Raw genomic sequence first — 14,366 nt, 5'->3', positions numbered from 1 at the left:
CCCTCCTGACATCAGTCTTAAATTGACCTTTCACCATTTAGTATATGTGTCAGGTATCTTGGTTGACCGTGAATATCGATGGAAAGTCCAGGGGCTTTTAAGGTCCAAACTTGGCATCACCTAACCATTAGTTCTTGATTTAACCTGGTCTTCTATTGGATTCTTTTTAATTTAAAGGTTGTATTCTACATTATTTGCCAGGACCCTTCACCTGGAATCCTTAATAAAACAAACACTTAAAAAATGGGCCAAGTCTTGTTACTGCAGGTGCACAGCCTGGGGTGTACACACATTTACTGAACAAAACTCAGATGCCTTCCTTTATACTGTAAGCAATTCTTAAGGAGGAATGAAAGTGGAACAAAAAAATGACATTACCACGCTAGTATAACATACAATATTTTGTTGTGAAAATCCAAGACACATTTGACATTTTCTTTCATACTGGCTTCATTTGGTGATCAGTGACATTGTTCCCAACTTACTCATAGTGGCGACTCCTGGTGGTCACAAAAACAAATGCATAGGGATTGAGTCTGACTTGAAGCAGGATGTGACTTCGATGGTTCAGAACAGTGAAAAGGACAGTGTCTTCTCTCATAGTGTAGCGGAGTTTGATCAATAGACTGAATTCATCTGCAAAGCTAAGAAAACCAGAAAGTGAACAATTTTATGATATTCTACGGGTAAAATCCATAACAGTGTGAAGAAATTACTTGTGCATTCATTAAAAATGCCACTGATTTCCAGATCTATTTGATCTTTATTCCAAGCTATAATGCCACATTATTCATACTAATGAACCTTTTTACTTCAGTCACACACACATTGCAATTTTTTTGGCTCAGAGACAAAAATCTATCCGAATATGTAAAACAAGATTGTTTTAATAAGGACTCCAGTGTTGATTTACTGAAACATAGAACTAGAGGTTAGGCTGCATTCATTGACCTCCTTTGCTGGTGCTTTCTCCCCACATACCAACATCAATTCTCCTACATAAGCAGCAGCTGAACAAACCCAAAATACTAAATTGTCAGCACATCACCGGCATTCCCACAACCAGGATAACTTTGGTTTAGAAAACAATTTTGTAGCAGTTTAAAAAAAAAATGACAAAGTCTCTCAAAATAACTGACAAAATGGCAGCCGTCAACCCTTTCAAGGTAGGACGGAGCTAAAGAAGTTTGTCGGTTTGCTATTAAAAAAGTCAATATAACGACAGATATCTGAAAGTGATTGACACGCTCACAGCGGATATCAGTTAGTCTAACTTGTGGTTTGTGTGCTCACATCACGGACTGTTGCTCTTCAACCCATTGTTCTGGCTCTATAATTGGCAGCAAGTCAGGCGATCAAGGGTGAAGAATGGGAGTGCACAAACTCATGTTGACATCCACTGTGAAAACCTAAAATACATATTTTCATAACTAACGCAAGAAAAATACATTTCCCATCTCCTACCCACACGATGGTGGGAAAGTAATTTTGCAATGCCTATGATGTGCTGCAGTTTGACAATCTGTAATTGAACAGGTGAATACTTTCATATACACGTGACATTTGAAATGTGACATTTAATGGCCGACTTGGTTTGAATTCATTACAAATTGTTAACATGAATTCAAAAGTTGTACTTTCCATTTATATTTGCCAAGTACCTGTAATGTGAAATGACAGGTTAATCCATGAATGTTTTGAGACTTGACTGGACCACCTACCTAGCTCTTAAAGGAGTATAATTAAAATATTTTAACTGAAAGAACCAGTCGGAATCTTACTCTTAGCATCAGCAGCGACTTAGGGGGTGATCTTTACCGGCCTAAAGTGGGCGTGAAGTTGGCAGAGCAACTGTGGCTGCTGCCCGCCCGCCCATCCGAAGCCAGCGTTGGGAGGCCTGAATCAACTCCAGGTTTGGGCCTCATTAGCATAGGTTGGGTGAGTTGCCAAGTGTCCAATGAGCACTAGCTGGGCAGCTCGCCATGCTGAGTGGGGGGGAAGGCTGAGAATCCAGCGGCCTCAAGATTGAGCAAGCCAGAAGTCAGCACTAAAAGATGGGGAGAGGAGAAGCACAGTGAGGGCATACCCAGCAGACCACAGTGTTTTTTGTGAGGCCACAAGGTGCATTCCTGCTCCTCCTGGCCCGAGAATAATTCCTACAAAAAATGTTCTGGGGCTGTTTTCTGGAGCAGTTTCCAGCGGTCCCTTTAAGGACGTCAGGTTGGGTCACTCCCGGGGCGGTAGAAATGAGCAGAGCGAGCGCGGCACGTGCTCTGCACACTTATACCTGAAAATTGCAAATGAGGTTGTACAATTAGCATAGTGGTTATGTTACTGGGCTAGTAATCCAGAGGCCTGGACTAATGATCCGGTAGACTCCGAGTTCAAATCCCACCACAATAGCTAGGGAATTTAAATTCAATTAAATAAATCTGGAATAAAAAGCGAGTATCAGTAATGGTGACCATGAAACGACTGGATTATTGTAAAAACCCATTGGTTCACGAATGTCTTTTAGGGAAGGAAATCTGCCATCCTTACCCAGTCTGGCCTATATGTGACTCCAAACCCACAGCAATGTGGTTGACTCTTAACTGCTCTCTGAAATGGCCAAGCAAGCCACTCAGTTGTATTCAAGAAGGCAGCTGACCACCATTTCTCGAGGGCAATAAATGCTGGCCTTGCCGGTGACGTCCATATCCCATGAATGAATAAAAGAAATTCTGCATATGGAAGCAGGATCCCACCATCTTCAGGCAGGCGTGCTCTGCACCCATTTACAGGTCCACCTGAAAAATGGATCAGGTGGGCCTCGAGGACCAATGGGGTGGCTGATCGCCCCCCCCTCCCCCGCAACCCTGTATGCCGCTGTAATTTATTGGATGATGTTAGGAAGAGTTCAGCTATATTTACAGAGTCTGTTCTGGACAGCGAGGTCTCGAAATTAGATTGTGCGAAAATTAACAAATGAATACTTGATACGCTTGTATCAACAGTTTTCATAGAAGCGGCACCCTATTTAAAATGAGCCAGTTAATGTCACTGTATCAAGTGTTGTGTACCACCATTTGCACACTGCAATGTCAAAGTTTAAATCACTAAAACTTTAGAGATTAAAATATTGTAAACATGTTCTTTTTGAATGCATTTACGATACTGCAGCAACCAGCAAACAGGAGAGTAATTCTTCTCCTGTAATTCAAGACAATGCCGGCGTTTCCTTTCTGAACAACTACAAGTTTATTAAGTGCAATTTGCGACTGACTTTAATCAACAATTAAAACAGAAGAAATGGGCTGCCTTATTAACAGGTCTATGCTTTAATTTTAAATAAATATCTCGTGTGCATCACTTTGCAGTCACGGTCTCATTTTTCCATTACTCTGTTCAGTGACATACACAACTCCTTCGTCATATCCGAGTCTGCAGCTTATACATTCTCGATACTATTTATGACTTCAATCAGCATGGAGCAATCGAAAAAATTTCCAGCAACTTGTGTGGTGTTGCTGATGGTTTTTGTGACATCTACAAACCAAATATGTCACGTGAAGCTCCTTTGTTGCTAAATGTTTTAAATTTGGTAATGAATCATAGAAAATTTGTACATGCAGTGACGACATTGCGTCGTCAAAGGCAACCAACAACCGACTTTTGGAACAAGTCCTTCACAACTGTGGGACAGCTGGGGTTTCTGTTTGCTCTTTCAGGTTTCTGGAGGGTTGTTTTGACAGCTCCTCACTGCTAATGTAGTTTATTCATTATTTAATAACGGGCAAGATATCCTTGGTGCAGTAGGTGTAGCAAAATTTTAAAATGTATTCGTAAATATTAGGTTTATGATTTTGCTACATCTGGTGCACAGAGCAAATCTTGCCCCAGTGTGCATAAAGCTGGATTATAGTTCTCCAACAAAGCAGTCTTTAATATACTAACGAGTCTGGAAATGTGCCTTAAAATAAAGCAAGTCTTCATACCTGCTTCCAAATACTTCGCTACTTGGTCTGCTGAGGGTGGAATATTGCCCAACTTCATAGACTGTACAGTTCTCTTCATCAGATGAAAGTGAAATGTTGGTGAGATCGGATGAAAGGGAAGCAAGCTTGTCCAGCAAGTGTACTTCATCTATAAAATGACGAAATGAAGACATATTATTCAGGCAGTGCCACTCAATTGCATTCTCATTGTCTTCTAAAGTCTTTTAAAACAAGACTTTATTTTGAGGTTCAACATATATTTTGAAGAAATCTGAAAACCTGTAGCATTTCAAATTTCTATCATAGAACATGACAAATTGTAATACGAGAACTGTACAATATACAATTCAGGGAGATAAAAACAAAAATGGGAGACTTAGTGGTGCTGTGGGTTAGACACTGTCCCTTTTATCTTAAAGACCTAAATTCCAGCCCAAATTGAGGGAATGCAAGTCCCATCTCTCCACAGGCTAGAAAGGTCCAATGTAAAATGAGATTGGGCACCTCAACCCAGTTCCCAGTGGCCGTGGGACCACTGCACAAAACCAGTAATAAATTGGCAATCGCATTCTGTGCAATTGCAGAATTGAGTAATACTCTTAGAGTAGTGTGTTCTCAAAGCTGTAAAAGGACAACATTTGAGATTTAAAAAATTATCACAATTGTCTGTGGAATATAATTTCATGATAAGTATCAGAAATGACGACATAAAATTCTAGTTATCAAACAGGTAGGGTTCAAACTGCGATCAGGTTTTCCAACTAAAACATATTTAATGATTCTCTTTCTAATCGAAGGGCTAGAAACATTGCATCATTTTGTTTAAAACTCCCCTTTGCAGTTTTCAAAAGTTATGCACACAAAAGACGCTGGCCTGAAATTCTGTACCATCAACAAGCGATGGAACAAATGATAATACGCTTCGCTTCCTAGGGATAAAATGCAGATGCTTTGATCAAAGGAGGCACTGAATCAAGCGCTCTGCACACCTGTACAGTAAACAGCAGAGTCCTGCATCTCTCAACTGTTATATTGGCTTGTTCCATACATGCTGTGGGCTGTAAAATTAAAAGAATACTCCGAAACAAGGCTCCTTAACGGTCCTTTTCTACTTCCTATAGTTCTAATCAGGTGGGCAGCCCCAGTAAAGTGAAGTTGAAAAATTAAAAATTAAAGTCACAACATAGAATTTTACTAAATAAAAGCAGTTTGTTCAAGAGATGTGATGCTTTTTCCTGCTTGCGATGTGGATCCACACAGCCTTGTGTACTTTTTAGTTCCGAATTAACATTACCAGTGAGGACAAATCTCAATTGGCACCATTGCATTTCAAATCATTCATAAAGTCAAAGTTACATTTTTCATTTTATATATATATTTTTTAAGTTCGTACAGTTTCATGTATATAGAGGCTCGGACTACTGAACCATTCTGCATTTTCCCCATTTAAAATAGGCTTCAGTTTGCATACAGATTAATCAGATTTAATTAATACTTTCTGCTTTCATATTATTTTACTAACAATTGCTACTAACAAGAGCAGGAGAGTTCGCCCAGTGCCCGGCCAACGTTTGTTAGCCCTCAACCAATACCAGCAAAAAAACAGGACAACTGGTCATTTATCTCATTGCTGTTTGTGGAACCTTACGGCTTGCAAAATGGCTACCACATCTCCCTACAGAACAAGGGTGACTGGACTTCAAAACGATTCCATTGTCTGTGAAGTACTTTGAGGATGCGAGAGGCACTACATGAATGCAAGTGCTTTCTTTCTTCACTGAAAATTCAGAGTGCAGATTCCATTTCATTTGTCAGGTCATGTAGTTCAGGAAAGGGAAAGTGAAAGATTTGTTAATGATTTGACATTAACCTCATAATTTAAAAATGACCAACAAAATCCATTTCAAAGCATGTGTAATCTTCTGTGACATTATAACAGTGTGCATTAGTATTGTACAGTGCACACTAATATTACGAAGTGCACAACACTAGTATTACGCACTGTAAAACAGAGTTCTCATCCAGTATGTGAAGGGAGGAATTACCAGACTTTAACAACCGCATTACATCTTTCAGGGCATACAGCCTATTAGATTTATTTATAATAATATTAATGGAAAGATTTTTTTAAAATGAAACTACTGAATCAGAGAGGGGCAAATTTTTGGATCATATTTTGTTTATTATGAAAGGTTTATTTCATTAACTGCTTTAAAAATCAATTTGAAAAGAACAGAAGGCAACTAATCTGGGAAAAGTCGCCATGAAATGGGAGAAGTCTACATGTCAGCACTTACTGACGCTGTTCAATAGCCGTCAAGTTCATTAAGCTGTGACTAGTCCAGAGGGAGAACTATGACAGCGGCTGGCACCTGTCTTAAATTATGAGTGAATTATAGCAATACTACAAGTCATCCTAGCAGCTAAACAAATAATGCTCAGCTATCCTTCATCCCTTCAGTGAAGCTTGGAAAAATATTTTCAGACCCTTACATCACTGAAATCTCAGCAGGTGTATGAATCACTTCCTCAGGGTAGACAAATGTTAGTTTTTAGAAAAAGCTAACTTTTCATTACAAATTATGTGGAAAAACAGGTCAAGATATCGATATCAATGACCAGAAAATGAAACCCTCTCCTCACCCTGTCCTTTGCCTCCAAATCCAAAGAGGCTTTTTAAACCACTTAATGTGATTGGATCCCACAACCAAAGGGCCAATCTTCTGAATCTAACCGGAACATTTTGTTCCCGTCTTCACACACACATTGGTCATCTAATTTAATTAAAGCTTTTTACAGCATAACTGACATGAACATTTCATTAAAAATACTGAACTACTGGTAATCTCCGGTGTAAGTCACACACTTGCATATAAATTGTAGCACTCTATTTAGTATTTTGTAGGAATGTGCAATGTACACACTAGAAATGGACCATGTTAATGAATGTTATGCATGGAAGGAGAAAATACCATTTGGCCCATCAATCTTATCCCTTCTACAGACCACCAGGCACAATTCACTCTTACATGGATCACACCAAACTGAGGTAACATTCTGCAAAGTTTCTTCCTTTTTGCTCCATGGAGAAAGTCCCGCGAATATCTAACCTCAACAATCCAAATTATTCATCTTGGACTTGTTGCCTTTCTTGAAGGGACATTGAGTCTCAACTGCTCTTCTCTTCTGACTTAGCCTTATAACCTAAAATCACATGTTCTGATATTTCTTTGTTCTTTTCATATCGATTTTCTCCCCTCCTCTCCTGACATTGATCCCCTATTTGGAGTACAGTCCTAAAGCAAAGCTCTTGTACCTTACCCAAGCGGCCATTATTCATGTGCAAGTCTTGATTGCTTCATCAGGATATTTTCCTGTTCCCACTGTGGGCTTCATAGCTGAAACCAGTCTTAACCTCAGCTGATGGCTGCACATGTACATTTCCAGCAAGGGGTGCTGGAGAATGATCGGGGCGGGGGGGGGGGGGGTGGGGGGATTGGAGCCCTGGTCTATTTCTTTCCTTCCTACCCGTAGGGACTCAAGGATGCATTTACACTGCAGCTACCCATCTGAGATGGTAGCTGTAGTTCAGGTTGCATCCAGGCAGAATTTTGTTTACATTGCTTGGCCCCTCCCCTGGCTGGAACCTTCGCTATTCTATTTAGGAAAGAATTCTGTCTGTGCCTGGCCAAACCAAAGCGGCACAAAAATACCCCATCCAGAGAATCACACTCTCCTTTGGTCCAGAGTCAGATCAACCCTGCCTCTGGATTCATACTCCCAGTTTTAGGTCTTGGAGCAAAGTGGGAATTGTTAAACTTGGAGTAGAAATGCACCCTAATACTAACTGTAGCAACTCGATCACCACCTTAGCTATAATCAGCTAACTCAGCACAGAACTGAGAGGCATTGGGATCCTTCCTGTCTCTTATGATGCAGCTACTTACTGAATAAATTTGCTGCATCATGGAGGAACCTCAATCCCATCTGTAATCCAATATTTACCCAGTTCTTTTTTGAAGGTGCTAATTGCCACATTACCCGCTTTAACGGATTAACAGGAGAACACACAGGCATTTTAATATCTTTCTCTTGCGCCCTGGACCTCTCTATGATGAGTTGTTTTGTCACAATTGGCAGACCAGTTAAACTTTTGAAAATATTTTGAATGCAATTTCCAGGTGAACACTCCACGTGCCCTAACAGGAGGCTGCTCAAGGTTTGGGTTACTTATTCCAAACTAATTATTTTGTAATATTATATGGGATTAAATACTTTTATTATTCACAATGGGTATAAAGGTTTCCCGCGTCTAGATAATCTGGAGGCAAATTGCGCAGTTGACTGGCGCTACCGGCTAAGAAGTTTAATACTATGTGAAAAATTTCCTTGACTTGAGTTATTATTAGGGCAAATTATTAGTCATCAAGCAGATTCATTGAGACACCAGTACGAACATTATCTCCAGTACATTTTATTGAATATTGTACTATGTAGGCAGCAAGGTGCATCACACAGTGGGGGGTGATTTTGCCAATGGGGACGTGATGGAGGCGGGACTGCTGCTTGTCGGGTTTTAGTCCCGCCTCCATCAATGTCCAGCCAACCCATGCTATTTTCCCTTTATTGACCTTGCATTTGAGAATGCAGCGGCCATTCTGCTTTCTCTGCCGGTGAGATGAGGGGCTCCCGAGACCTGAAGTGTAGAAGCCTGGAGGAAGAAGCAAAGGTAAGTAAAACTTATTAAAACACGTCACACTCACCTCACACACTTACCTCTGCACACATGCACCCGTCACTCACCTGCACACTGGACATCTCGGCCCCTCCGACCCCCGCAGACCGACGGCTCGCCTCGCTGACCCTGGCGAGGTTTGGAGCCGTCGAGAAGGCCACACTTTAGGTGGCAAAATAGGGATTATCCAAAAAACTGCCTGTAATTGGCACTAATCCCCTTCCCACCTAGAGGAGGCGGCTCCCAGCACGGGTCGGGTACCTGCCTCCTGGGAAGATAGCACGGAGGCGGGTTGGGGTGGGATGGGTACCCGCCCCCAGATTCTGCCATTTTCCCGGCAGTCCCGCCTCCATACCCACCTCCCCAGGGCTGGCAAAATCGCCTCCAGTGCAAAAATTCACAGGATGTCAGACTGCATCAAATTACCACCCCTGATTATCAGGCACAACTGCATACAGTCTTCTGCCTCCTGTGTAGTACTCCATTAACTCTTTCCCCTTTTTAAGCATTGAACTGGAAATGCTGCTCCTGCCCTGAGGAACTATCATGCAGAGCAAAGGGCATAGAGTTCAGAGTGATGCCATGGAAAATGGCAACGTTTGAAATGCTGCCTCACAGTGTCACCTCCATGTCCGTTCCAGACCACTGGATTTCATTATTATCCAGCAGTCACGGAATCTGACAAGTGGGGGCAATTATAACCTAACTCCCCAGGCGGAATGCCGGTTTTACACCCCGCCCAATATTACTGTCCATTGACTTCAAAATCAATGTTGCTCACGATCTCATCAGTTTCCCAATGAGTGGATTAAGTTAAAATTACTCCCATTAAGAGAACACAAAAGCATAAAATACTCCCAATATAGTTTTCATACAGTTGTTCAATGCAGTCAGGAAACTATTACTCATGTTATCCAGCAGAAGGAATCAATTTTCCCATTTCACAAATTCCAACCTTAAACATTTGAATTTTTTGCCTTGGTCTGCAGCAGATAGGGACCTCCATCCTTGTACTCCCTTTACCCGCCCACTGGCTCAAAAAGATCACTGTCTCCACTCGCGTCTATAGCTATCTCAGAAGTCGCTAGTGCGAGCTGCCAACTGACCAACAGGGGAGATCAGTGGCGGTTGCTGAATCCACCAGCAGTGTTCTGAGTCTCTGTGGACTGACGATCAGGAGTCTGTATCAGATTCCCTATCACTGACCAAGGGAGTAAATCCTCATCAGCTTATAACGCCCAATGACATCTCAAGGGGCACAGATGTTGTCCACGTGCAGAGAATCTGTTGAAGTAAGCTGCTGCTGTTGAATTTTTGGGGAAGGCCAAAAAAAAATTAGATCAGGTTTAACAACATCTGTTCCCACAACAGAGCTGAAGACACAGGCTGCAGACCAAGCACTGTTATAAATGTGACTGCTATTGCCACCCCACCCATCTCTGTAACCTACTCGAGCCCTACAACCCTCCAAGATCTCTACACTCCTCCAATTCTGACTTCTTGAGCATCCCCAATTTTCAATCACTCAACCATTGGTGGCCGTGCCTTCTGCTCTGGAGCTCTGGAATTATCTTCCTAAACTTCTCCACCTCTCTCTCATCCTTTAAGATGCTCCTTAAAATTGGCTTCTTTGACCACCTGTCCTAATGTCTCCTTATTCAAATTCCAGTGTCAAATTTTGTTTGATAACACTCGGGTGAAGCGCCTTGGGACATTTTACCAAATTAAAGGTGCTATATAAATGCAAGTTGTTGTTACTGCTATGAGAAGCAGTTTCAAAACCAACTCTAGAGAGTCACCCTAGAGAAGCAACTTATTGGTCTTCACAGCACTGAATGCAGGTCAAAAGACCTTGCACATAGATATGGCTTGGTAGCTCCCTCAGAGTGATTGGCTTTAGAAGTGAGTTTGACTACTAAGTACAAGCAGGGTCGAGCCTCTAAACCTATTGATGAGCCATTCTGGGCATTGTCCACAGTCTCATTATTGGTCTTATTTACAGCTTGACCAATGGCAAATGAGAGTTCCAATCAATTATTCTCTGAACTTGCACACAGTCCAGATTTAGGCTGTGCAATGATCCTTCAGTGCCTGAGTGGAGGCCATTTCCTGCAAACAGCATTTTAAGGATGCAAATTCTAGTTTAGTGGTAGGTGATGTAAAAAGTCTACTGAGTGCTTGGTTTGAATATAAAACAAGGCTTTAATCAACTGTTTCAAAACCATGAGATTCTAGTTACATCACGAGTTCCTGGTTACAGAAACATCCTGAGCAAGCTGGGCCCACGCCCGAGTATTTATACTCCTTGGACGGCGCCACCAGCTGGCCACCCAGTGTTACTTCATGAGTCATGATAAGATTCATGACCGTAGGCACCAGGGATATAGGATGCAACAAAAAACACACACACACACACTTCCTGTAGTTAATGAAGAGTTTAAAACCAGAAGCTGCAATCACTAACCCTTAAAACTGAGAGAGAGAGAGATGCACTGGAAAGCGTCATTAGCGACATAGGTGGACATTGCTCTGTTGTGGTGGAGCAGCACATGGTGTCACCAGTGGGAAGGAAAGGAATTGAAGATGGATGGGTAGATGGAGAGGATACTTCTAGAGGACATTATTCAAGAAGGTGCAGTAGGTTTGGATTGAAAGAGTCCTAGAAGGGCAGGAAATTTGCCGACTTTCTCAAGAATACAACACTTTAATGGGTATTTTTTTTGTTTTACGATTATACTTCAATTGCTTATTGGTGCATACTGCAACTCTGTTTTTATTATTTGGTGGGAGATTCGGTTCTGATGAATTGATCCACAGTGTGAAAAATATTTAAATGTGGGGGAAATCCAATTGAATGTGACATTTCAGTTCATTTTTTGAATTATATCATATATTTATCTCTTCCAAAATTGACTTTTATTACAATTTTTACAGGCAATTTGTTTTGTAATTTAATATGGCCCAGGTCGATACTTTGAGATATTTGTCAGTGCTTAAATTTTTTTTTGTTTTTAAAGCCAATGGTAAAATTATTACACAGGAAGTGGTTTATTTTTACTACAGGTCCACAATCCCTTATCTGCAATTTCGAAATACGAAAAGCTCTGAAAACCGAAAGTTTTTTCGTGCAGCGTCACTCGTGTGCACGACATGACCCGACGCGGCCAATGCTTGACCCACGCAGGTGTGAGGCGTCAGTTGTGTCTCAGCGCTGCTACCAGTCACACGTGCGTCTGCTGCTCTCTGATATTTTTTGTTATTTTGAGTTTAATTTCACTGTGAAAATGTCAAAAAGAGCTGCAGATACCCCTACCATTCTGAAATCTGAAAAATTCAGAATTCCGAAACACATCTGGCCCCAAGGGTTTCGGATAAAGGATTAATAACCTGTATTTGTTATTAATTTCTTCATATCCTTTTTGCTTCTTCTCTCTATATAGATCACTTTGTTTCCACTTTCTCTTTGCCCCATGCGCCAAAGCAAACAACAAGGTCCTTGCAATGATGTCTTGGGACACTAGAGTATGAAGAATTAACTTGCTTACACAAAATGCCTTATTTTACTATTTTAACAGCAATGTCAATCTGTTTACACAAGAGAATGTCCCTGTTAAAGTGCAAATACTTAAATATCCCACAGTGTCATTGTAAGGATAAGGTTCGCCTACTCCTAACACGACCCATGTTGCACCGGAGTGAGCATGCTTTCTGTTTTCTGAATCTTTCAAAAACATTTCAGAACTATTATTTTCTAGTTAGTAAATACATGTTTGCGCTTGTAAGAAGTAGTAGAATATACTCGTTTCACCACAGAACCATTCAATGGAAAAAGCATGAAAGCCTTCGGCTTCAGCAAGCTCCCCAGGCATGGCTGTGAAATCTGTATCAAATGAACAGCTACTAAAACACTGGCAGATATATTTTGCAAGATTATTAAGAAAAAATAGCAAGGTGAGAATCTAACAGGAGCTTCCTGCATTTTACTTCTGGCCAAATTATACTGGGAATACGAATGCTGAACTGGACCAAAAACGTGCCAGTATGAACACTATGGCCCAGATTTTGCATTGACAATAACGGTAGGGCTAACAGCCTTTACCGTTATTATGGAGTACATCAGACAGCAATTTCCGGAATACACACACGTGCAGTTAAACGCAGAAAGCCGGAAGTTGCGGTCCGAGTTACCTTGCTCCTCCACAGGCTGTGCAATAACAGTACCTCGCCGATAGACTCGCCATTGAAATCCATGTAAGGGCGTGAAGTTGCTGTACTTACCCACTAAACACGGCAGAAAAAGTTAGGGCTGGTGCATTCAGGTGTAAGTGAATTTTAGAGGCGTGATAAGTCATAATTACTGTCAAACAACCTCTCTGGCCGTAAAAATTTAATTTTACAAGTGTGGAATCTCATTCTTTCCAAATTTAATTAGTGTTGGAGATTTAATGTTTTTTATTACTGTTTCTTTTTGTCTCTTTTATCGCTCTCTCTCAACCCCATCTTTCTTTCCCTCTCTATTTCAATTTCTGTACAGGATTTAAATCTAATTTATACGTCTTGGTTTAGATTCTGAGTGTCTCAGTGAGGATTCTTCAATTTGATTGGTTGAAGAGCCACGCTATTGCTTTACCTGCTCACAGATCCCCTGTAGAGGACGGCACGCTGGATCAGATGCCCGATGACAGCAAGTCGCTGCTCAAAAGCCCGCGAAAAGTCTGTGGGCAGTTGTCAGCATAGTGAACGGTAAGCGCTGTTCCTTTGCCGCTGGCCGCAAAATCTGAGCCGACATGATTTAAATGCAACAGTGCCATTGGTTTCAAGTAAACTCACCTCAGTTCGAAGCAAAAAACGAATTCTGAAAGCACGCAGTCTAAACATAGTCAAGTAGATTAATGACTAAAATACTGCTCCCCCTTCCCACCCCAAACATATCCTGCCCACCGCATCCACACTCTCTTCACTGAATGTACAGTCGTAAGGGGCAAAGATGCCATAAGAGGAACTCATGACTCCTATATTCCTCTCCCCACATAGGTTGAATGTGTCAAGTATTGAATGAGTTTTCAGACATAATTTTAGACATGAACCCAATATGGATAGAGAAGATATCTCATACAAAATAAATGCCACTAAAATGAATTGGTTGGGGTTGTGCCTTAATCTCTTTTTTTGAATTCATACTTCTGTATCACAAAAAAAAATTAGTTGCTTTTTGTATCCGCTGACTCAAATGTCAACTTTAGACCCTCTCCAATTATCACAATTCAATGATCCACTCTTTCATTGCCCTTATTTTGTTTTAATTTTAGCCCTATTTAGGTTTTCCTCCCCTAACCAGTGACCATTGCTCATGCTGAAAGGTTGGGAAAGCAATCCAAATCATGACCTCTGCCAATGCTGCTGTAAAACAGATTAATAGGAAGTACATGAGATCAGTTACCCAATCCGCTCATGTGAGAAATACCTTTCCTTCCATCAGTACTGCTACCATGGTGTCCTGGGTTTGATCAGGACAGATGGGAAACATCTGGTGCAAACCCACCGTATGGCACTACACATCAGTACATTAATATGTTGCACCACTGATTGACATGCATCTTGTTACCTTGTTGGTATTTCCCTTTCCTTGATCACTAGGTTTTTCCATTCATTTC

At 41.2% G+C, this 14,366-nt stretch overlaps 1 protein-coding gene across 1 annotated transcript in view; it reads right to left on the bottom strand.

Annotated features, from left to right (window-relative positions):
• The window catches only part of LOC147101826 (uncharacterized), a 320,645-nt gene that overhangs the window by 164,370 nt on the left and 141,909 nt on the right, over positions 1-14,366 (bottom strand). The window contains exons 2-3 of the mRNA XM_085965804.1: positions 3,978-4,125; positions 486-644 (exon numbers count right to left, since the gene is read on the bottom strand). Coding sequence (XP_085821930.1) covers positions 486-644; positions 3,978-4,125 — 307 coding nt within the window. The remainder of the gene's footprint in view (positions 1-485; positions 645-3,977; positions 4,126-14,366) is intronic.

This window comes from Somniosus microcephalus, chromosome 23, assembly GCF_052327205.1.
Source record: "Somniosus microcephalus isolate GS21.2 chromosome 23, FLI_Smic_1.0, whole genome shotgun sequence".
NCBI lineage: Eukaryota > Metazoa > Chordata > Chondrichthyes > Squaliformes > Somniosidae > Somniosus > Somniosus microcephalus.
The sequence above is the reverse complement of the archived record's forward strand: the minus strand, read 5'-3'. Positions and strand labels throughout refer to the sequence as shown.